The sequence below is a fragment of the Theobroma umbraticum genome, unplaced genomic scaffold (genome assembly GCF_002168275.2).
Source record: "Theobroma umbraticum cultivar Fairchild unplaced genomic scaffold, ASM216827v3 scaffold_95.0, whole genome shotgun sequence".
Lineage (NCBI taxonomy): Eukaryota > Viridiplantae > Streptophyta > Magnoliopsida > Malvales > Malvaceae > Theobroma > Theobroma umbraticum.
The window spans coordinates 6,616,665-6,640,939 of NW_018397257.1; the positions used below are offsets into that span (position 1 = coordinate 6,616,665).

Sequence of the window (24,275 nt, forward strand, 5' to 3'; positions counted from 1 at the left end):
GAGATTAATATGCTTTGTGAGGGAATTGTAATGGGTTGCAATTATGAGATTCTTGTGGATCAAACCATAATCTCTAAATGTTCCTAGTTGATATATCATTAAGAATAGACATCAATGATACATAGAGACTAGAACATTCTATTTTTGTTACTTGTGAAGTAAGCAATCAATATCAAAGGTTAAATTATAGAGATAGTTGGAACTAGAATGTAGGTGCTCACCTAGGAGAGCAAGTTCACTGAACATAATCTGCCATGAGAAGTACAGTTGGTATTTCTCTTAAATACTTATACAATACTTCTCATTTGTCAGTTTTGTAAATACTTCCTAAACTTGAGACACTAGGTTGTTTTAATTTTTTTTCTACGGGTGCCTAACCAAGGATGATAAAACAAGATACTTTTGGGTATAGCATGAAGCATGTGAAGGTAAATGAGTAATCAAGATAGGAATCATTACCTCAAGTGATTCAAGGGGACATATCCTATCAATTATTAGTTCACATTAGCTTATTAAAGTCCTTGGCCAAAGCTACTTGGAGATTATGAAAAGAGTTTCATAAGTCTCTATAAAGCTAATGATCTAACTACATGAATGAATATGGAAGTCAATAAAAGTAGACATTGCATCATACTCTTATCATCTTCGGAATATATGATGAGAGAATAAATTACATTGATAAACTGTATACTAAAAGGTTGACAAAGAATCCCTTGACTCTCTTAACAATTGAATGGCCACAATGCATTGTTAGATGTCAATCTTGATCTATGAAATTGAATTAATTGATTAATATTACAATTTAATTCCATTATCAACTTGTTAGGAACCTAATGGTTTACACACAAAAGTTGTGCTATGAATTAAATTGAGAGTGTGATGATTTAAGTTGGACTTAAATCATACTTTACGTTTGAACTTCTAAAGACTTAATTAAAATAGTTTAAGTAAGTGTAAGGTCAATATTATAAATAGTTATAATATTATACCCTTAATTGCAAACATGATAAAAAGAAATTAATTTCATTTTAATTTTCAAAGGTTAAATTAAAAGGATTTAATTAAGTGTTGCGTTAAGATTGTAATGGGTTATAATATTGGGTCCTTAGTTGCAATTATAAAAGTTGTTTTAACTTAGGTATAAATATCACCTTTAACTACTTCTTACATATGACTATGAAACTCTAATTGTCAAAACCAAAATTCTCCAACTGCCTTTTGTGTTTGAAAGAAAATTCTTGTGATGAATTTTTCTAGAGTGGTCTGACTTGTAGTATTTGTGAAGAAAAGGACCATTGCTGTCTACTCTACTAGCACAGAAAATAATTAAAAGCTCTTACTTTGCTGAAGGTTCAAGTGCAATTGTGTGGATACCATTAAATGCGAAACACTTGGATAGCTTGGGTTCTTCCTCCTTTTGTTGTGTACACGAGTTTGAATAGAAACAAGAGCAATGTCATATTTTTTTCTCAATCAAACGAATTTGCCATCATGATTACGACATTACTTGGTTAGGTGATATTTTTTATTACTCTTCTTAAATTTTGTTTATATTAAAACTACCAAAACGATCCATAGGTGATGATATAATATGACATGTTTAAATTTTTTATTTTCTGCTGTGCATGATAATTGTTATGTTTGAGTTTCATACTATTTCAGCATTTTATTTTTTTATTATATTTAATTAAATTCATATGCTTTTATTTTAAATTAAATAGATTATTGACTAAACTTTTTCAATTAAAATGTCACATGCCAATTTATGTCTAGTGATATCAGATGGTATGTTGACACATTATAATAAATGATAATGTGACATGTAATAAGACTTGATAATAATAATCTTATAAAATTTTTACCTTCCACCTTGATGTTTGTCATTACCAAAATAAAATAAAATTGATATAATTATTATATTAAGATAAAATTATTGAATGGCATTTTGATTAATAGTACTTAATCAACTATGAATAATAAAATTTTATTTAACTTAAAATAATTATATAACAACTCGATTGAACTCAACAACTTATTCGAATAATTAAAAATTATGCCTATAATTTTGGAATAGTAATACTACGTTTTATTTTTTATTTTTTAAAATTTTAAATTTTCTTTTGGCTTTGTTTCTAAGCAAATCTCACGGTTTGCTACCAACAGCTACCAAAGTCGGGGAGGGAGTGCCAGATATTTCAAGTTTTGAAACTCAAAACTGGCGAGGACTGCAATGGCAACGACAACTCCTCGTAATTAACCCACAAACAATGCCATAAGCACTAACAAATCTCTATCAAATCCCCATCTTCCAAGTAACCGGTTAAACCATGGCAGCAGCCGCCGGCCAAGACAGGGCCTCGCCTCCATCGAAGCCCTCAAAGTTCTCTGTCTACCAGAACCCAACCCTGTCCGCTGCTCTAACGGCTACAAGTCTACAGCCCTCCAAATCAACTATTCTTTGCATCTTTTCTCTCTTATCTGCTTCGGCTTTTGCTCTTCTCTCCATCACTTCCAGGTTCATTTAACTTTTTTTTGGGGTATTTTTTTGTCATATTAGGAACTCAGACGTTTTGAGCCTTTAAGCCGAACGTATACATTTTGCTTACATATGGATAGTTATTTTAGGGTTTTGGGAGGGTTTAAGCAAAAGGGTATGTTTTTATTTGTCTTTTAGTGTTTTTGATCCTTGGGTTTTGTTAGGTAACGTTTTGCTTGATTTTGTTTCTGAGAAAATGCATGAACGGTAACTTTTGTTTTGTAGAAACTTCATTGATGCTTCCCGGGGGTTTTTCTTTTCTGTCAAAGAGTGACTTTGATTATAGGAGGCTTTTCGGCTTTAATTGTTTTGTCCAAGGGGCGAATTTAGGTTAAACGGTGGTCATGCTGTTGTACAGATTACAAAGGCATAGGCTCATTGGTAGCCGCAGCTTTCTTCCGAAGAAAGAGATTCCCAGCTTCGAATCTTCCTTTGCCCTCCTTAATTATTGAAAAAACAATTCAGACTGCATGAGAATGATTAATGGAAAGAAAGTCTGTTGGTACCTCTGACTGTCACTGGAGTTATGTATCATGTAAATAAGAAAGAAGCAGAAATATGATTGAGTTGGTTAATTGGTATAAGTATAAAAATGAACCTTTTGAGGTTTTTGAAATCTATAGATTAACGTCTTTCTTTTTGTCCATAGTTTTGTTTTGGTTTGAATGTGTTTGAATTTCACTAACACAATCCTTTCTCTCACATTGATGAAGGGGCAATGTGTTGGCTGATAAACTGAAGTTCGGAGATTTATCTCATGAAGTTGCTTGTAAGTTATCATGTGCAGATGGAATTCCCTTGATTCTTGAATTGAGTGTTCTCTTTCCTGTTGTCACATTTGAGTATTATCTGTGCTTCAGGTATATTTGCCAAAGCAATACAGACTGCATTGGGTGTTGTTTTCATTGGCACCATTTTTGCACTATTCAAAGCCATCTCTCTGCATAGAGCCAGGAGCATTGGTTGTGTGCCAACTGTATCTCCTCCTAAAGGTACTAAGGATCAACCTTGTCTGACGAAGCGGCAGCTAGGGCTTTTAGGAATAAAACCCAAGGTTGAGCAAGTTGTGCCAGAGTCTTCAAAGAAACCTCCGAAGTCCAAACCCCTAGTGACATCATCTCCTTCAGATGTTCTTGTCCCACTTCATCTGCCAATTAATGGATCGGATCGTAAGTCTCGCATCAGCTCTAATAAATCAAACACCAGTGGTGGGAATAAGATGAATTCTTTTGCTACCCCATCCAGATCCCAGGGTTCTCCTTCTTCGTTATATCTTGTTCCAGCATCCACTTCTGCATTATCTTCTCTTCAAACTTCACCAGGACAGGAGCCTGTGGCCAAAACCCCTTGGTCCATTAAACGAGCCTCCTCTACCAAGGAAATAACAACAGAAGAGCAACTTGAACTGTTTCTTGCAGAAATAGATGAGAAAATCACTGAATCTGCTGGAAAACTAGCCACCCCACCCGCAACCATCAGTGGCTTCGGAATAGCAAGTCCTAATACTGTAGCAAGTTCAGTTAATACATCTGGAACGACAAGGAGTACACCACTGAGGCCTGTTAGGATGTCTCCCAGTTCCCAGAAATTTACCACTCCTCCAAAGAAAGGAGAGGCCGACCTTCCTCCTCCAATGTCCATGGAAGAGTCTATTGAAGCTTTTGAGCATTTGGGCATCTATCCCCAAATTGAGCAGTGGTGTGATCGCCTCAGACAGTGGTTTGCTTCAGTTCTGCTAAATCCTCTACTTAACAAGATTGAAACCAGTCATATTCAGGTCTTTCATCATTTTCATTCTCTCAACTTTGCCACTATTTTGGTTACACTGTCTTTATGGAAATATACTGAATATTCACTGTAATCTCATCCTAAACAAGGAAATATTCAAGGTTGAGATTTTCAATTTTTCATGAAGGATATGTGTTTTATCAGGGATGAAAAGGACAAGCCTTTTAGGCCAGAATATGGCTATTATGAATGAGTCCAAATTATATTCAGCTTTAATCTTGCACAATGATTTGCAAAATTTTAAACTTTGCTATGTTGTTCTTGGTCATCAAAATTAGAAAGTTAGCATAATCTGGACTCAGTTTAGAATTTGAGAAATGAGAAAGTTTCTATAAATATCGACATGTTTCTTATAGCCCTTTTCCCATATTTGTTTGCAGCACAGGCTCAAATCTGTTGATATTATTGCTCTTTATCTATGTTTTTGTGTGTTTTGGACATTGCAACCTGATTATTATTGTTATCTACGTTTCTTCTGTGTTTTTAGACATTGCAACCTGATTATTCTCAACTGCTCTGCCTATAGGTAATGCAAGCAGCTGCTAAACTCAATATCTCAGTTACAATTAGTCAAGTAGGAAGTGATCAACCAACCAATGGAAGTCCTGCTACTTTGTCTCCACCTGATAGGATGAAGGAATGGCAACCGACATTCACTCTTGAGGAAGAAGGGCTACTTCATCAATTACGTGCAACTCTTGTCCAGGCTCTTGAGGCTTCTATGTGTTAGTTGCTTTTATTGCTTCTATTAATTTGTTCTTGTATTTGCTAGGTTGGTTTTGTTTATTGGTCTTAGCTGAGGATTTATAATGTTACTTTTTCATCAGATGCAGCAATGCCTTTAGCCAACCAACAACAATCTCCACAACAAAATCCTTTGATCCCTGTTATGCAGGAGTGTGTCGATGCCATTACTGAACACCAGAGGCTTCATGCACTGATGAAAGGGGAGTGGATGAAAGGTTTGCTACCACAAAGCAGTGTGAGGGCAGATTATACAGTACAAAGGATTCGAGGTATTTAAAAACTCAAAATAGTCCTCATATGCTTAGTGTCTGTGTTGCTTATAAACCATATTGAGATCTTTTAGCGTACATAATTTATGGAGTTACCTTTTTGTGGAATTCCACAGAGCTTGCTGAAGGAACCTGCTTGAAGAATTATGAATATCTTGGAAGTGGGGAGGTTTATGACAAAAAGAACAAGAAGTGGACCCGTGAACTTCCAACAGATTCTCACTTGCTCTTGTACTTGTTTTGTGCTTTCCTAGAGCACCCAAAATGGATGTTACATGTTGATCCTAATTCTTATGCTGGAGCCCAATCTAGCAAGAATCCATTATTCTTGGGGGTCCTGCCACCGAAGGACAGGTTTCCAGAAAAGTACATCGCCATTATATCTGGTGTTCCTTTGACTCTTCATCCAGGAGCTTGCATCCTGGCAGTTGGAAAAGAAAGTCTCCCCATTTTTGCCTTATACTGGGACAAGAGATTACAGTTCTCTCTTCAGGTAAAAGAGAATTTTAAGTTCTTTGTTATAGGTGGCAAGACAAGGGAGTAAAGAACATGATTTAATGAAAACATGAAAGAGTGAAATATTAATAACTATTAACGATGATTTAAAGTGAATAAAAAAATTGATGTCAGCATTTGTGAAGCAATTCTGAAGATGACTTAGACATAGATATAAAAAGATTGTAAAATAAAGCTGGATGTTTTGCTCTTAAAAAAGGCTCAAGTGCATGAATGCCTTATCATATGGTTGAGATAAAGACTATCTTAATGGTAAATGAATAACTCTAGTGCTTGAAATTTGCCACTATAAAATATCATAATTAATTATAATAGATAACTTGTATTCCTATCAATCAATTGTGATATAATCTTTTCATTTTCTTTTGTGAGGCTTAGTCAACAGTGTCTGCAAGTCTGCAACAGTCACTTTTTAAGCCAACTTGACTTTATTCCAAGTCAATGATTTCTTTGGTCTTATGGAAGATTAAGTAGTGTATTGGCAACTTTTTTCTTAATTAAACAAACAATAACACTGTTGGATGGTGCTTTTGTTTACCTAGCGGAACAAATAGTAAAAGAAACTAATGCAGTTCAATTGATGTCAACAAACGTAGTCATTGTCTTTTATATTCATTATATTGTGGTTTCCTGTGGTAGCACATCAACGTGAAAAGCTGAAGAATATCCTTAGCACAGCAAAGCTGGCCCCAGTTCAGTCAAAAGCATTCCTCCACACGCATGCACGCAGACATTTGACATCTATGGTTCATAGAAAAGATATAAATCGTATGGGTTGGATGATGACAATTTCATTTTATATTTTCAGGGGAGAACGGCACTGTGGGATTCCATCTTGCTTTTGTGCCACAGAATAAAGGTTGGATATGGAGGAATAGTTCGGGGCATGCACATTGGTTCTTCAGCCTTGAATATTCTCCCAGTTCTTGATCCAGAAAATGAAGACTGAGTTCTTGTTAGGCATGCAGCATGCTGCAGTTTTGCTTGTCATGGCCTGTCTATTACGGTAGTCAGCTAAGGTTCGCTAATTGCAGTGTATGTTTCAATCAGTGTAGAAGTAGAACTTCTCATGTGGGTTGAAGCTTGTTGGAAACTTGGAATCAAGCGGGAGCTGTTTTCAATATTTTGCTTGATCCTGTGTACTACAAGATCATCCCAGAGCATTCTGATGATTGACTAAGTTGGCAGTTTTGGCAGCGAAGATATTTTGGACCAAAATCTTTGTGAAATTTTGTAAGCATTGTACCTTTTGGCATAATATTTTTGCTTCAAACTTCCCCACGGTACCTAAGGCCTATAGACATCTTCTTGTACTTAAGCAGTATTGCTTCTAACCTTTGTGAGAGTCAAAGCTTAAGCAAGAGTTTAATTCCCTGCTAAAAGAGAAGCCTGTTGTTTATACCCCTGGAAAGATTGTGCACAATCAATTAGGCCTAAATTAGTCTGGTTTTATTGATGTCAAGGTGTAGGTAAAAACTTTTAGTAATAATTATGAGGAAATTTTCCTTCTTTGGTAAGCAGTTCTTGTACCAATAATTAATAGTACTCGAGCAAAGATGGAGGGTACAGAGGCTTGCATAACCTTTGGATAAGAAGAACAGTAAAAGGAGAATAAAGGATCCAATGAAAATAAACAAGTTTAGTAATACCAAAGTAAAAAATTAGTAGCATTTGAGTATTTAGTATCTATTTTCTTGCTCAACAAACCTATGTTTAAGACGGTGAGAAGTGAGACTTGTACGTTCTGAAACGAAGGGGCCGCAATGGGTGCTTAGTTTGAGTCAACCTCTCTAAATATGGAAACAGATTCCACTTTTCAACAAGCCCGTCTAGCTCAGTCGGTAGAGCGCAAGGCTCTTAACCTTGTGGTCGTGGGTTCGAGCCCCACGGTGGGCGCAAAAAGTATTTTGTTTTTATTTTTTTCTTTACTCCTTTTATTAAAGGTGAATAAAAACCTAAATTATTATAAGTAGTTAAACGCATGTAATGACACTATACTGTTGATTCATTTGAGGTCCTCCATTTCAAGTTTTCTGCAAATCCCAGGTGATTGAATTTCTTGAGTCCATTTATCCAAAAACAAGATTGAGTCTTTACCCTCTCTCTCTCTCTCTCTAATTAAGAAAGAAAAAGACTAATCTTTTGTTTAACCTATTCTCTTAGCTGCTTTGATTTCTACTTAATTTGTTCTTATAAGAATATTACGTATTTTCTCCCTTTAATTTGATCTTTATGTAATTTTATCAAATGCTTTTCTTCATTAAAAAGCTGAATACCCTTTTTTTTCATCTTCTAAATTTCGCACTCATTTCCTCAAACAGTTGCATTGCATTCTCATAAATGATAAAACTGTAATTTCCTTTTTGTTGCTTTTGCAAGCAAAAATTGAAAAATAAAGGCAGTGCTTTTGGATATATACGAAGAAAATGCGAATGATATTTTTGAAGAATTAAATATTAAAATGTTATTATTTTTTTTACCAAAAGGCATGATTTTTATTTATTTTTATGTAGAACATAATGTCAAAAAAAAGGGGTGTTAAAGTTATAGTTTGTTGAATTTATTTATTTATTTGATTTTCCCCTTTTATCTTATGAATTTTTGCTAAATTTAGGAGACACTGCAGATAGCTAGAAACTAATCAATTGCTGGTTTGAAGAAGAATGAATAATGGGGGCGCAAAACGGATGAATGGCGCAGGCGAAGAGGACGATGATGAAGACTACGTGAATGGGGACCTTGATGCGTGGGAGAGAACTTACACCGATGAGAGGTCGTGGGAATCTTTGCAAGAGGACGAGTCAGGGCTGCTTCGACCTATTGACAACAAGGCCCTTTATCATTCTCAGTATCGTCGCCGGCTTCGGTCCCTTTCTTCCACTGCCACTGCTGCTCGGATCCAAAAGGGCCTCATTCGATATCTCTACATTGTTATTGATCTTTCCCGGGTATCATTTTTCACTCCAATTACCACTGTAGTTTTATAAATTTGCTATCTTCTGTAAATATGTTCTTATTAGGATGAAGAGAATGGGATTTGCTCCTAGAGAAGGTAATTTGGAGCAGAACAGTCAAGTTTGATAAGCAATCTTTTGTAGCTTTAATGTGGTTAATTATTGCGGTCAAGTTTGGTAATCATTTATTATGAGTAATAATTTGTGGTTTTAAGTGATGTTATGGCACTCAGGTCTACGAGATTATTACTCAGTATCTGAATCACAAGCTTGTGTTTAGCAGAGGCTGAAACTTCCATTACTTTGACCACTGCTCTATGTTCACATAGGGGAGAGAAAAAGCTAAGAATTTTTTTGGAATTTGTCATTGAAGTTTCTTACGGATTTACCTCTTGCACGTGTAAAGCGATTTGCCAGTTTGATATCCTGAAAGCAATACATTGGTTTCAAAGTTCTTCACTGAAAAACCAGTCTATTGCCTACTTTCGTATCTCTGTTGTAACTGTTTGATTTGGTAGAATTTGATCTATTTCTTGGGTTGATTGTTATTTGAGGCCAGTAACAGAATACAAATGATACAATATATCCCCAGCGAAATATGTTGGAAGTTCTTCAGAGAACTGGAACCCTTGATATGAACTTATGATACCACCCAATTGGTTCTTTTATTTTTTTGGATACTTGGGGAGGAGGAGTTGGTTAGACAGAAGGTATTATCATGTTATTGCCTGAAAATTGGTTATTTTTCTTCAATCATCATGAGGTTAAAAGTAATCAAAATTCCTTAGTTCTTTACATGAACTATCAACTCATTTTCATTTGTTTTGCTGTATTTAGGCAGCTTCAGAGACAGATTTTCGACCAAGTCGTATTGTTGTTATTGCAAAACATGTTGAGGCCTTCATCAGGGAGTTTTTTGACCAGAATCCTCTTAGTCAAGTTGGCCTTTTGACTATCAAAGATGGGGTTGCTCAGTGCTTAACAGATCTCGGGGGTAGTCCTGAGTCTCATATCAAAGCTTTGATGAATAAGTTGGAATGTTCAGGTGATTCCTCCTTACAGAATGCATTGGATCTCGTAGATGGGTATCTGAATCAAATTCCATCATATGGTCATCGTGAAGTTCTTATATTGTATTCTGCTCTCAGTACTTGTGATCCTGGAGATATAATGGAGACCATCCAGAAATGCAAGAAATCTAAAATAAGGTGTTCAGTTATTGGACTTGCTGCAGAAATGTTTATATGCAAACATCTCTGCCAGGAAACTGGAGGAACATACTCTGTTGCATTAGATGAGGTGAGTGCAACAAGAGGCATTGATTGTCCATATCCAACTGAAACTGATGTAATAACATCAACCTGAAATTCTTATCTGAGTTACTTAATTAGTTGCTTTAAAGGAAAATGAAATTCTGTTTTCACAAGGATCCAAAAGGCACTTGTCGTAGAGAAGCCAAGTGAAATTGCATGGACAAGTTATGGGTCTCTAACTCTCTATATCTTCTAAATGTTCTATATTGCGAGTTGTTCTCAAATTTTCTCTTTCCTTTGCTTTTTGGTTGTTATTTATTTACCTTATGATAGTGGGAAGAGGTGTTGCTGGTTTCTTTCATGTGTTTTCAGTTCATCTTGTAATAAAGGTTTTGTCTATGGATGAAAGGGGGAAAATGAAAATGAAAAGTAAATATATTTCTTTGTGTTTTTCTTGTGCAGTCCCACTTTAAAGAGCTAATATTAGAGCATGCACCCCCACCACCAGCCATAGCAGAATTTGCAACCGCTAATTTGATCAAGATGGGATTCCCTCAAAGAGCAGCTGAGGGTTCTATATCCATTTGTTCGTGTCATAAGGAAGCTAAGGTTGGTGCAGGGTACGCTTGTCCAAGATGCAAAGCACGTGTTTGTGAGCTGCCTACAGAATGTCGTATCTGCGGGTTGACACTCGTGTCTTCACCCCATTTGGCTAGATCATATCATCATCTCTTCCCTATAGCACCATTTGATGAGGTGCCTCCATCTAATTTAAATGATCCAAACCACAAACTGCAAAGAAATTGTTTTGGATGCCAACAAAGCCTCCTCAATCCAGGTAAGTGATGATAAGTAATGAGTATGTGATGGTTTTACAATGCCAGTGTGCGCTTTGACATTATAATTTAATGCTGCTAATATTGAAATTGCATGTGATAATATCTAGAATTGGTTAATACATTGACATGCCATTGTGATTGTTCATAGAACTAGCCCAAGGCTCTTTGAGGGTTGCAAATAGGTGTTACGGTTAAGGTGCTATGCTTTTTCCTTGACTATTAAGAAAGAAATGCACCATTTTATTAAACCTTTGCCTTTCATAAAAAAAAACAGGTGTAGAAGTAATGATGATTTGACCAACTTATTTGCTATGCTAATGGCTGATATTATTATTTAGAACTATGACTGCTGCATTGGGAGAAAGAAGTGGTTGTTGAACTTATGTACTATGGAGGAATAGAATATCCATTCAAAAGGGGCGATGCACAGGTGCCCTTTTTTAAGTTTTAGGTTTTGCAGGATACGCCGAGATGTTGTGGCCAATTAATCAAATTTGTATTTTGACCCTGTAATGTGTGTCAATTGTTCTTTCATCACGTCTCGCCTGTATTCAAGAATTTTCCTTCCTGATACTTGCTGGTTTTGACTCAGGAAACAAACCTGGCCTTCTGGTTGTGTGCCCAAAGTGCAAACGGTACTTCTGCCTCGACTGTGATATTTATATTCACGAGAGTTTGCACAATTGCCCAGGCTGTGACAGCTTCAGGCATTCCAAGGCAGATTAAGAATGAGAATGGCATTGCCCCGGAGATTCATAGTTCATAGTTGTTATAACATATGCCACTCTCTTTTAACATATGCACCCATTTTTGAGATAGTACACCTACAAATGGTCCCCTTTCTGTCGTTATTGGTGTTGACTCTGAGAATTTATAATGTTGGGACCATGAATGCAACTTAGGTTCAATGTTTCTCATCTTCTAAGAGAATGCAGATTTTGTGTTTCCTCTTTGGGTAACAGTGCTCCACAAAATCCATGCTATATGGTTCATGATTAAAACTAAAAATAAAATTCCAGTCAACAGTGTCAGAAGAGTGACGGCCGTCAAACCTGGCTGACAAAGGGCATCAATTTGATAATATAGCATTTCTCTATTAAGTAACTGAATTTTGAGTGAATTTACAGGTTATTTGATCTCATCTTAAACCAAGAGTCAAAATGGTGGATCCTTGTGTTACTTCAGGGTTGTTTCCCCACTGCAATGCATCCAAAGGTTTTGAAACAATGGATGTAATTCCAATTCTCGGACTAAATGACTTAACTGTACAAATTCAATCGGACCTGCTCATCTGTGTTTTAACTGTGGTGGAAGTTGCTTGTAACAACCCTGTTACAAGTAGAGCTTCGTCGAGTGTGCAGACAACACTAACAGGCATAACGCCCCAAGCTCACCCTCTTTAACAAAAAACTTCTGCAGTTGCCAGCTCAAAGACCATCGGAGATAGGACAGTTCCCTTGCAGCCATTCTTACCTTAAGCTGTGCTCCTTTTCGAAATTTCCGCTTCACGTCCACTGGCATGCCAGTCACGAGTGATCACCAAATTTCTCCATGAGATGCCTTGTATTCCCCAAAAATTCACAAAGTGAGGAGGGCCAGTAACTTTCAGCAAACAAGTCCAATTACTCAGAGTCTGAGTCAATAGAAAGATATAATCTCTGTCTTACAGAACGTTTTTGCCGCCGAAATAGAAAAGGGCTCTCGGATCTTTGCCTACTAGACTTCTCAGATCTACTGTCGTTCATACCAAGCAGCAGAGAAGCTGCAGAAAGAAGGAACAGTCAGTCAGTGCCAGAAATTGAAAAAAGAATAAAAAAAAATGACTGATGAAGCAATGAAATGCTAATGCAGTGAATTATGATTCTAGTGCTTATAAGCCAGATGTAGAGCAACAAACTCCATCAGTACCCTCGTGAAAATTAATCATTATGACATCTACAAACTTAAACTAATTAATATACTGTAAAAGTGGACAAAAGCATTACAACTATTTATAATGTTAGTTCTATTTTGATTAAACTTATCATGATATAATTAAAATTTTAGTGTTGGGGTGCTTCCTAGTTTCACAGATATAGGCATTCTTAAGGTAAGCAAAGTGCAACTTTCATAAGGATAAGACTACTTTTGTTTTTATTTATTCAGTAATATTTATATACGTAATTCATACTGATATTTGGATCATTCTATATCATGTTTCCTAGTTTTTACACCCAAGTAAATTTCTTTCTACCTGAACATATAAAACATCTTCAGTTTTGTTCTTTGCATTCTCAATCTTATTTTTAATAACATGCCTCCATTTTTAATGAAATCTAGACAAATTATTCAGGGTGAGAAAAAAATCATTAATTACACTTCAATCAATAAGAATGAAATAGATTTTAATTGAATCCGAATACAAATAAATTCTAACTTAAAATTATTAATAATACTCACATGCAACATATCATGTGCAAATTGCACATAGCGAACCTAATCTGAAAAAAATAAAAGGATGGCAATTAAATAGTTAAACAACACTAGAACAGATCCACTACTAATCATATTCAACAAAATATAACAGCACCGTCCAAGAATTACACATGCTTGCATAGAACCAGTTTGAAGCCTTTCCTATTTGCTGGCCATGACATGGCAAAGTTTAAACAAACATTACAACACTATAGCACTTCAAAAGAACAAGGAAACTAACCGGTGTCCGCCAAAGAATCCATAGTACGTTCTCTGGAAGATATCTGCTGCCTTGAATTCAATCCATTCACTGTTGTCGAGTCCCCATGACCACCAGTTGCACCATCTCCAAGCCTAAGTGAAATCCAATCATCAGTACGGATGCCATTTGATACATCAGCTTGATCTCTCAAATCAGACTGTGCTGATGCATCTGAAGGACGAGTTGGCAGAAATATCTGAAGAGAGGGATCTTCTGTACCAAACAAGGGATTGTCAACCAAGCTATTATTTATATCTGTATCAGTCTGACCAATGGAAGAACCAGGGACCAGATTTGCAGATCCCATTGTTGCATCTGGAGCCAATGTATAACCATTCATTGATTGAGCACAATTGAGAGCATTACGCTGCAGATCAACTAAGGCATCTGAGACATCTGCATTTGTACTAAACAGTTGAAACCCGGAGCCTTCTGAGGGTCCTGAAGGTAATGACCACAGACCCATGTCAAATTCATCATTAGTAGGAAAAAGACCCAAATTACCAGCAGGCCCAAGAGCTGGATCTTCTGAATATGGATGAGAAATTCCAGGAGCCACTGGAAAATTAAGTCCAGAAGCATCATTTTGATTATCCTTATAGGGAGTTGCAGAAGATACCAATATGTCATTCTCTTCATCCGAATCACTAAGAACAATAACTTCTGCATTTCCCATGGGTGCAGATAGATTTCGGTCTGTAAATTCATATGCCGAATCTATGTTCAGAGGCATGGAATCAAGTTCAATCCCATTGCTTGTAAAGTCGTAAGTCCCACCACCATCCTGATTTACACTGGGATCTTCACCATCCTTAACACTTCCAGTTGCACTGCTGCTCATTGGAATAATTTTCTGCTCATGATGTTCAAATCTATCTTGTAATCTACTACCAGAAGATGTGTTCATATCTTCAGGCTTGCTAACTTCCCACACCCCATTGCTATTCTTCTTGATTCCAAGTTTCAAACCTGTATGACCTTCTGAAGCACCTTCAAGTTTGATCTGCTGCTTCGACGTTTCGGCTCTTGGCTTAACCTCTGCACTGCCAGGGACACATAGAGTACCATCAGGAGAATGCCATTGTGCAAGATCACCAAGTTCTCTACGCTCATTTTCACTTTTAGCCTTTGCACGCCAAGAACCATCAGGCTTGACCTCAATCTCAGTAATATCTTCTCCACAATTTCTCATCTGTACCACAGTTAATCATGGTCATCACTCATTGACATCATAGATAAAATACAGCAGAACTACAGGGTACCCACCTTGGATGTTATGCGATTAAAATAAGGATCAATTATAATGTTCTCCAATGAGTAGTTCTTCAGACAAATTGGGCACTGCCACTGCAATCACATACAAAGCTTGTCAAAAGCCTAAAAAAGAATTATACATGACAATAAACATGTTACTATAGTTGCTTGCCTTCCTAGAACGTTGGTTCAGCTCCACAAAAACTTCAAGATCAAAACAACCCATGTGGACACAAGGTTTAAACCTTCCAGCCACCTTCATTCTTGAACCACTCATCTATCACAGGCAAACACAGAAATGAATATCAGAAATAATTGGAGCAACTTCAAAACAAGGGTGCAGTAAATCAAATGCTGCATTTAATATAAACATACTATTGAAAGCAAAAATGGCTCCATCTGGTTGATGATACTTTTGCCTTTTGCTTTTGCAAAAGAATGAATAGAATGGAAAAAGCAAAAAATAAAAATGAATATAAAACCAAAGACATAGCAAAAAACAAACACATCAACCAAACAAAGCCTATATAAGCAGTCATAGAGCCTAATAAGCAGACAAATATAACCCAAATGGTGCTATAATAGGTAAGTTCTTTATGGAACAAAGCACAAGTGAATGACGGCAAACAATGTCCATGTAAACTAATAAATCCATCATATAGGCCACACCATTCAGCTTGCCGAAACCAACCTATTGTCATGACAGATTAGACATCTTGAGAAAGCACTTCAATATAGGATGAAGTGCATCTTCTTAATGTTAAGAACACCTTTATGACAATGCAAGAAAGCTTCAGCCAACATTAATACTATACACCCAAGCACACACGACATCCCTAGAAGCTTCCACCATTAACAGTATTGACACACTTTACAAAAACCTTGCTGGTAGGTATGTGATACTTTTGATCCCTGAATTTTGCAAGGCATGAGCTCTTCCAAGAACACTTTCGAAGATAAACCAATTAAGCACTAAAAAAATGATGTCCAATTAAACATGCAGTATTCTTGTTTCTTAGCATAAAAAATGGTGCACAGCTACTGAAATATTTGGGAAGAGATTGCTAGCATTTGTAACAACTATATAACTCACAGGGCAACGTAGGTTGACTCCAAAAAAATCTGCCACAACTTCTAGATCACTGTCACTATCACCATTGTCGGTTGCAGTTCCACCACCAACACAACGACAAACACGAGCAAGAGCATCTTCAAAACGTTCACCATCAGTCTCCTTGGGAATCATGTTAAGTACCTAGGCAGGCCAGAAGAATATAATACAAACATAAAGACAACAAAAATAGTGATATAGCAAGGTAAACTTCACTTGCATAGAAACTTGATATTATTAGCAAGGTAAGTATTAATACTAAGATGCTTGAATTCCTGTTAGTAGTTTATCTATCTTTCATTAAGTTAAACTTGATGTTATTAGCTTTGGGATGAACTTGATATCATTAGTTTGTGGCCTTAAAAACAATACCAAAATCATAAAAGCAAGCCAGCCTCATAGCCAGCCCCATATATTTAAATAGATTCTGGCGGAAAAACCATCTCCTCAGCTATTAAAATGGCCCCAGACAATGCAAACCAGCATGTACAAAAAATAGCCCAAACGAAACCAAGGAAACAAAAATAAGTTGACCATGTTAATAATATGAAGAGTGGAGCACTTTACGTATCAGTTTCAAACAAAATAAAAAAAATATAGAAGCCCCAAATTTTATTTCCCCTTTTCTAGATATTCCCTTCATTCTCTGCCTGTAATCTCGCCATTTTTCCAGATCCAGCCTTTTACTTCAGTTAATCTTCATGATCACAAGTTTCTAGTGACAAAGGCCCATTCTCTCTCTGTGCTACATTCTTTTTCTTTCAATTTCCTTAAATTGATGATAATTGTGCTTGTTCGTTGTGTGGTATGAAGATTTTTAAAGCAATAGAAGAAGAAAAAACAGAGAGAAAGGTGACAAGAAAGCTTTATTTAGGGCACAGATTAAACCCAAATTGCGGCATTCCTCTCCTCTAATCTGACTCTGATCCCATACCCATGTCAATGTCTTGTTGACACAAGCACCTCACCAAAAATGCCAGTAAGTGATAACCAAATGGTCAAGTGTCTAATCTGTAATGATTTTTGCAATAAACATGAAATGCAACTAGATTGCAGTCTGCAGAGATATGAAAATAAAACAGACACGCATAACAGCAGTAAATATTTGCATTCTATTCTGCTTTATTGTTACACTGATCAATGCTGACAGCAGTTAATATATTTGCATTCTATTCTGCTTTTTTGTTAAACTGATCAGTGCTGACAGCAGTAAATATATTTGCATTCTATTCTGCTTTATTGTTAAACTGATCAATACTGCCAAAATCAATAACGGATCTTCCAGGCACTGGATAAAAATTGTTACATGCAGAGCTTCTATACTTTTTAAATTGAGCATATATTGTTTTCAACTTTGGAGCCCATCAGACGGCAATGGAATAAATCTCGTAATTCCAAAATGCAAAAAATCCAAAGGTCAATCTTAAAAGATAAAAATTTGAAGTTAGTTAACACACCTGTTGAACAGTTCGCCGTTTAACAATTCTAACTCCAAAACAGAATACGCGAGCATCACATCCAGTCAAAGTTATCTTATTAATTCCATCTTTAGTACATGGAGTTATCTGACAACAGAATAGACGATAAACAATTGATTAGACACCATACTATAAATGTTTCTTAAATAGGTAAAAAAATATTAACAGAATTGTAAAGCACATGCAGTAACCTGCCTGCCAGCTTCCCCACCCATTCCAATCACATGCATACACATGTAAAGTTAAAAATTATGGAGAATATGATTACATATAATTGAGAACAAAAAAAGAATTAAACTGTTTTATAGAAGGACAAAACTCACAATCGGACCATCATCACGGCCATTAGCCCCAAGCAACTGTGAGCCAGGTCTATTAATAGCACGAACAGGTAAGCCTGTTTAAAGACAATCAGTTGTACGATTACTAATCAAAACTGAAATGGAAAACGTACATAGAAATTAGTAGATGTAAAGATGGAGAAAAATGATGCTGCAATTAGGAAAAAAAATATGGCACACATGCTAAGCATGCTTCTTTTTTTTAAGCTAGATCCACGCATGCTGCTCAAGTGACAACAAATTCAATAAACACCAGCAAAGCAATTAAGCTGAATTTGTGAAAGGAGCCGTTAAACCACTAAGTAATCAAAGCAACACATAAATAACCATACCATTAACTTGCAAATCTGCATATTGAGGCCACTGCATCCTGAATGGAACTTTGTCATTCAGAAGCATGCACCATGCCTATATGACCAGATGAAAAACAAAAACATCACAATAGATAACCAAAAAGCATATTATCAAACTGAACACATTTTTTTACACTAGCCAACCTGGACATCATACTCTTGTTTTGTCAATAAGTCCTTGTCTGCCCTAGTGATTTGGAATGTTTTCTCCGCATTTAGGACTGGATTTGTACTGTAAAATGTTGGATTTGAATTATTAGACTAAACAAACAAAGTCATAAAGCATTATACAAATAGCACAAACACGTTGACATTCACACCTAATTGACAGAGCAGTTCATGGAGGAAAAGAAAGAGCTTTACTGTTTCTCATATAGTGCACTCACCCATCATTTGGGATATTTGTAACAGCCAACTTCACTGGATATAAAGGGTGCGCAATAGTAATCCAAAAACTGCACAAGGGGAGTCATATCAGGAATTAAAGGAATGTAACATGAATTTTCCAACAAAAGATACTCTAGACGCATCTAGATGGAGACATAAGAGTATACAAATTAGAATGCAAATACAGAAATATTGTTATCATGAAACAGTTAGATATATATATATATATGATGCAGTGAGCAATAAATACTAGATAAACAGTATATTTCATTTGTAGTAGAGCCAATTTAGCATAACCTTTTTGAGCATTCTACAGCTACAAGTAGCAGTATCTCGCTCTTAAAAGAATTCCTAATAGGAAAGTGAAATAGCTCTATTAAATACCTCCAATCACAATACCTAATCTATATTATTTATATTAAAAGTCACTGCCTCAGTGGCATCACTGAGATATTAGATACAAACTCAATGAGTTAAGAGTAGATAACAGAATAAACAAAAAAAAAAAGAAAAGAAAATATCCCTCATTTTTTCCCAAGAAAAGGTTTGACTCCACTTTCAAATTGAGTCAACTTGATATGATCATTTCAAATATATATATATATTCAGTTTCAAGTGCACTTTTCCTTTCTTCTGCCTAGGTAGTGGGTGGCACAAAAGCTAGTCTATATTTACAAGTCTTGCATCCTAATTTTATTCTGACTACAAAGAAGCCCAACCAGTAATTACTTTTAATCCAACCAAACTGCACTACAAAAGTCTGCCATGTTAATATTGCAACACACATAATAAATTGAAGATAGAACACCTGCAATGAGATGTTAAATAAAATAAACATTTTCACATATCATAAAATTAAACTTCAGCAATAACCAAACAGTAAACCAGTACATAGCAGGACCATCAATTTGCAGTAATCATACATCCTGGAAGCACACTCATACAAACACACAGACACACACAAATAAACATAGAAGAGTGATTTGGCCACCAAAAAAAAAAAAAGGAGAGAGACATACGGATCAGCTCTGCTCAGCCGACAAATCTCACAATAAAATAAATCAGGAACTAGCAGATTCCCCTCCATAGTCTTCTCTGGAATTATAACGCAACGAGTATGTTGCCACACTTGACATCTTGGACCTTCGCACTGTCATTAGAACAAGGGTAAAGAGCTAATTTGAGGTCCTTAGGGAACTCAACAATTCACCATAAATTTTAGTGGCAAGAAGAAATCTAGGAGAAAGTCTAATCTGCCGAATCTATACACTCTTATTCAAAGTCAGTGTTTCCAAGTAAATACACCACTGCCATACTGATTCGCCTATTTCATTTTTTTTATAGCCTATCTATCTGCAATTTTACAAGACAGTTTCCCAAAGCCCATCAAAAAGTTATCAGATTCATTAAGACCTCAAAGCATCCAGAATTACAAAAAAACTATTGAGTTAATAAATAAAGTAAGCAATTTTATAATATAAGAACTTTGAATCTAAGTGTATGAATCAAGGAGCAAAAACCTAGATCATGAGATGATAACAGCAAAATGTAGAAGTACTATGAAAATTGAGCATCATATACAATTTCAAATCAAACAAACCCAAACCCGAACTTGAAGAACCATAAATAAAGTAACATAACATTGAACTGAAAAAGTTACAGCCAACCCAACATTCCAATTGAATGCTTGTGACAGCAGATCATCATTAGCATAAAATAATGAGGTCAAAGAACATCAGGCTCGTTATCATTACCTTAATAATGCTCTCAGTCTCCAATGAACTTCCACAGGGACAACGAACTTTCATATCTGATTGAAAGGGATCATCTATTTCCCCTTTAACTTTTACATTACTGCTGTCTGACACACCCTGTCCCTTTGATGCCAATTCAGTGGCTCCAGAAACCTGCATCTTTCTGAGGACAAGAAATACAATTTAGAGAAATAAGTAGAAAAGAAAAAGAGAAATACACTTAAGAGAGAGGAAGGTAATACAGAGCAGACAAAGATCATAAGTGGATAATCAGATATACTAGATTCAATTAGCCAGCATTGCTTATGGCAAGTCATACTTTGTTCACAAGAAAAAAAGGGAAAAAAAAAAAGAAACAACTAATCCCATTGTAAAGGTTGCCATCTATATTCTGTAATAGAAATAGATGTAAACACAAACCTGTATATGTCATCGACTAGTTTCGCCACATCTTCCTTTCCAACAGGAGTCCTTTTTGCCCACATCTTTGCAACTGGGAAACAGCAAGTAGACCCAAGTTTATTATAAAGGTTAAAAGGAATATTTTCTGAACAGATAAAACAAATTTATGAGCCAAAAGTGAACTATCTACAGTCAAATGACACTATAAATTCAGAAAATAGTACAATTCAACTGACAAGCATACTTGTATCCAACCCCTTCCCTCCCCTTCCTCAACAAAAACATTGCACTCATAACAAACCAAACTTTACAGAGAGCCATTGGAAGCATCAACAAATTATAATGAAATTAATGGAAAAAATAGCTAAATGCTACAGTATCTGCAAACCAACAAACCTACAGCCACATTAGGCAGAAAAACATTAGCATAATTACTTTCCTTGATAACCCCATCCCACATCTCAAAAAGGAAATAAAAAACTGACTAATATAAGTCCTACTAAGAGCTGAAACTGGAAAAAATTTTTGCAACATTCCTAGCATAATTGATTACCAATGCACATCCAACAATTTGACTGTGTGAGTATTTTGCAGACACAAGAATATCAACAGCTCAATATTAGCACTTTAACAACCTATGTTTTAGGCTAGCCAAGTAACATCAGAAACAATAAATATTTAAAAGATAATATAACCCATAAATCACTATAGTGGTTATGAATCGTCTATTCAAACAAGAGAGAGAGAGCTGGGATGAAATATTTTACCTTGTTCATCAGAGAGAGCACCTAATATCCTCTCAACAAGGTCCTATAAATGAATTTACAGAAAGGTCAAACATAATCCTACACAATGAAGGTGCAACTTATGATAAAAAATACAGATAATTGACGGAACAACAATTATCATATCCCCTAAATTTTTAAGGCTGCCAAATTTGCTAAATCTCTGATTATCTTGAACAGATTTATACAGGGAACAAATACAAAAAGGAAAAAAATGGGGGGAGGGGGGCTGGGGGAACCAAGAATTCAGGATAATAAGAACAATGCCACAGCAATGAAGATAAGACTCAACAAAGACATCCCTCTCATACTCATACAAGATAGATACAGTGCACTATATCAAGCCCCTAACCTGCTTCTTCCCTTGCTTTGAAAGACCCAATTGAGTGAGAACATCCTTGAGTTCTTTTATTCGAAAATACGCCAATTTATCCTACAATAGGAATATCATATTGTAATAAACTCTTCATAAGCAAATTAAAAAGATTATATATCAACATATTAGCATCACAGCATAACAAGTAGCAACTGAAAACAGACCACTTATCTGCTAAAATAGAGCGTAAAAGGGTGATCTGATATTCTGATTATAAATAAAAAATTCCATTATTTTTAAGTGACTATATAAAATAAAGTTAAGAGTAGCCAAGCGCTATTAAAAGGCCTTTGTTCACAGCTGACACTAATTCTACCAAATAAAAGAACTATAAAGCCAACAAAAGTATCCACAATAAACTTACTACAAACCAAAAAGCACTAGATTCACAAAGCCACATAAGCTATACCATATGTTACAACAGGAGCATATCCCCATTATCGAAACTAAGTTCAGCAGTCGATACTCCCTATCCAACAATTAAATTACATGAATGTTAACCTAGAAAATTGAATTTGATAAAAAAAATACAAAAAAAAAGGATATAAAAAGTTCTATCCTCAAACAATATTTCAAGAGTTTAGTCTTATATAATTGCATACCATATTTGAAGAAGACAAAAAAATAACACGAGCTACTCAAAATGTAAAAGATCAAAATAAAGCTAAAATATTTTACAAAAAATATAAAAGTAAAATACCTTGCAACTGGCCACCAAATCCATGTTCAGTTTACAATCTGTAGCCAAGCAAAAAACCAGTAATCAAAAACCTAAACGCTCAAAAATTACCAATCGATCTAATAGAAAATAACTAAAACAAAACCGCGTAAATGAAATTAAATAAATTAATTAATCAATCAATCTTCAAAGAAAGCGATAATCCAATAATCAAATTAAAGCGACTCACAGGGTTTTTCTGATTATTGATTAAAAATGAAAGGACAGGAAAAAGTAAATGGAAAATTTGAAAAATGGAAGAGAAATCGGGGAAATAGGGTTCAGACTGTGGAGGACGCCGACTTCTCTTTCTCTTTTTTGTTTTTTTTTTCCTTTTTTGACCAAAGAGACCCAACCAGAAGGAACCAATCCTTTCAAAATAAAATTACAAAAGTAGCCGGACTTATCGCCGATTATCAAATCCGGTTTTTTGACGGGGAACACGTCCGGGTTTAGTTTCGGTGAAGTTGCGTGTTGGTTTGTAATACACGCCTCCCTGTGCTTTTTTCTTTTTCATATATTCAATGCAAAATTCCATTTTATCCAGGAATTCCTAAGGTACGATTGTATATACGTTGACTCAATCTGACATTAGCTGTGATTCTGCCACGTAAGCAGAATGTTGAGATAGTTTGAGATGGTTGACCTGGTGAGTTGAGAATTGGACTGCCTAGATGGTGTTTTAGCCGTCGGATTTTTGGTATTTGCATGTACGGTATTGAAAATGAATGAATATTAATGTTAAAGATTAAATCTCATCTCACCGACAAAAAAAAGATTAAATTGCATGAAGTGTGAAATTTTTATAGATTACAAGTTATAAATAACAAGGTAATTTAAAATTTTTTTACTCAAAATAATCTTTTAAAATTCTTGAAATTGTAATTATTTTAAAAAAATCATTTATCAACCTAAGATTACTTAAATCATTAAAAATGACATATTCAATTTTTTCAACCAATATATTTGACATATGTTTTAGTCATTAAATTTCATTAAATTTACTAAAGCATTTATTTGATATAAAACAAATATTTGAAGATAAAACTAAAAGACTTTAAATTATAAAGACAAAGATATTAAAGAATATGAATTTCATATATAACGGTTGTAATTTACTTCAATGTAACCGTGAAAAAAAGTATTGTTTTCAAAATTAGAGCCATAAATTATTACTTATTAAAGTTTACATATCATCGGGGTTACGATTCAATTATTAAGTCATTCGAATTAATGTTAAGTTAATAAAAATATTTTGAAATATTATAAATAAAATGATAAATTATGAAAGTATTGTGAGTAATAATATACATGATAATATATGATAGGAAGACAAGAAATATTCATCATCATTATAAAAAAAAAGTTAAGCTTACAAATACCATTTTTACTTTTAATTTTTCTAATGTATTTTTATTTTTTTATAATAAATTGTTTAAAAAATTATTAAAAATGATGAGAAATATATTTCACTTATACATATCAATAAAAATCTAAGAGATTATTAATTTATTTGATAAACTCGACCAATCAAATATCAATTTCTCAAATCGTATGCATTAAAAACTCAATTGAAAATCCAAGTTCAATGTCAGGTCACCAAGTGGGATCAATTCCCCCGTAATAGGATTATTTAAAAAAAAAAAAAGAGGAAATTTGGTGGAAATAACCAGAAGGAGCCAAGAAGGGCTCATCAGA

General features: G+C 35.1%; 3 protein-coding genes and 1 non-coding gene across 10 annotated transcripts; 3 read left to right on the forward strand and 1 right to left on the reverse strand.

Moving 5' to 3' along the window:
• The first annotated feature begins 2,155 nt into the window (after positions 1–2,155).
• On the forward strand, positions 2,156–7,338 carry LOC110412925 (cytochrome B561, amino-terminal protein). Of its 2 annotated transcripts, none has more exons than XM_021423579.2 (7): positions 2,156–2,515; positions 3,250–3,305; positions 3,397–4,313; positions 4,851–5,049; positions 5,158–5,340; positions 5,457–5,833; positions 6,665–7,338. In XM_021423579.2, the coding sequence occupies exons 1-7, from the start codon at positions 2,328–2,330 to the stop codon at positions 6,803–6,805; spliced, it is 2,061 nt and encodes a 686-aa protein (XP_021279254.1). In that variant the 5' UTR covers positions 2,156–2,327; the 3' UTR covers positions 6,806–7,338. The 2 variants fall into 2 exon arrangements, with proteins under 2 accessions (XP_021279254.1, XP_021279253.1); XM_021423578.2 differs by having other exon boundaries at positions 5,152–5,340; positions 6,665–7,336.
• A 341-nt stretch (positions 7,339–7,679) lies between these two features.
• On the forward strand, positions 7,680–7,752 carry TRNAK-CUU (transfer RNA lysine (anticodon CUU)). Its single transcript has one exon. It is a non-coding gene; the product is annotated as a tRNA-Lys (tRNA).
• Positions 7,753–7,812: 60 nt separating this feature from the next.
• GTF2H2 (general transcription factor II H2) lies at positions 7,813–11,822 on the forward strand. Of its 2 annotated transcripts, none has more exons than XM_021423552.2 (5): positions 7,813–7,902; positions 8,471–8,804; positions 9,648–10,109; positions 10,526–10,901; positions 11,495–11,822. In XM_021423552.2, the coding sequence occupies exons 2-5, from the start codon at positions 8,520–8,522 to the stop codon at positions 11,626–11,628; spliced, it is 1,257 nt and encodes a 418-aa protein (XP_021279227.1). In that variant the 5' UTR covers positions 7,813–7,902; positions 8,471–8,519; the 3' UTR covers positions 11,629–11,822. The 2 variants fall into 2 exon arrangements, with proteins under 2 accessions (XP_021279227.1, XP_089638933.1); XM_089782807.1 differs by having other exon boundaries at positions 7,885–7,902; positions 8,483–8,804.
• Positions 11,823–11,975: 153 nt separating this feature from the next.
• On the reverse strand, positions 11,976–23,098 carry SIZ1 (DNA-binding protein with MIZ/SP-RING zinc finger, PHD-finger and SAP domain-containing protein). 5 transcript variants are annotated; one of them, XR_016350965.1, is made up of 19 exons: positions 22,768–23,098; positions 22,560–22,597; positions 21,836–21,916; positions 21,466–21,508; positions 20,717–20,789; positions 20,297–20,459; positions 19,562–19,692; positions 18,542–18,610; positions 18,300–18,387; positions 18,135–18,210; positions 17,785–17,858; positions 17,441–17,548; positions 15,966–16,127; positions 15,045–15,149; positions 14,885–14,965; positions 13,598–14,810; positions 13,342–13,382; positions 12,570–12,664; positions 11,976–12,462 (listed from the first exon to the last, which is right to left on the reverse strand). XR_016350965.1 is itself a non-coding variant. In XM_021423547.1 (18 exons), the coding sequence occupies exons 2-18, from the start codon at positions 22,581–22,583 to the stop codon at positions 12,439–12,441; spliced, it is 2,610 nt and encodes an 869-aa protein (XP_021279222.1). In that variant the 5' UTR covers positions 22,584–22,597; positions 22,768–23,097; the 3' UTR covers positions 11,976–12,438. The 5 variants fall into 5 exon arrangements, 4 of the variants coding, with proteins under 4 accessions (XP_021279222.1, XP_021279221.1, XP_089638932.1 ...); XM_021423547.1 differs by lacking the exon at positions 13,342–13,382 and having other exon boundaries at positions 22,768–23,097; XM_021423546.1 differs by lacking the exon at positions 13,342–13,382 and having other exon boundaries at positions 11,976–12,664; positions 22,768–23,096.
• Between the last annotated feature and the right edge of the window lie 1,177 nt (positions 23,099–24,275).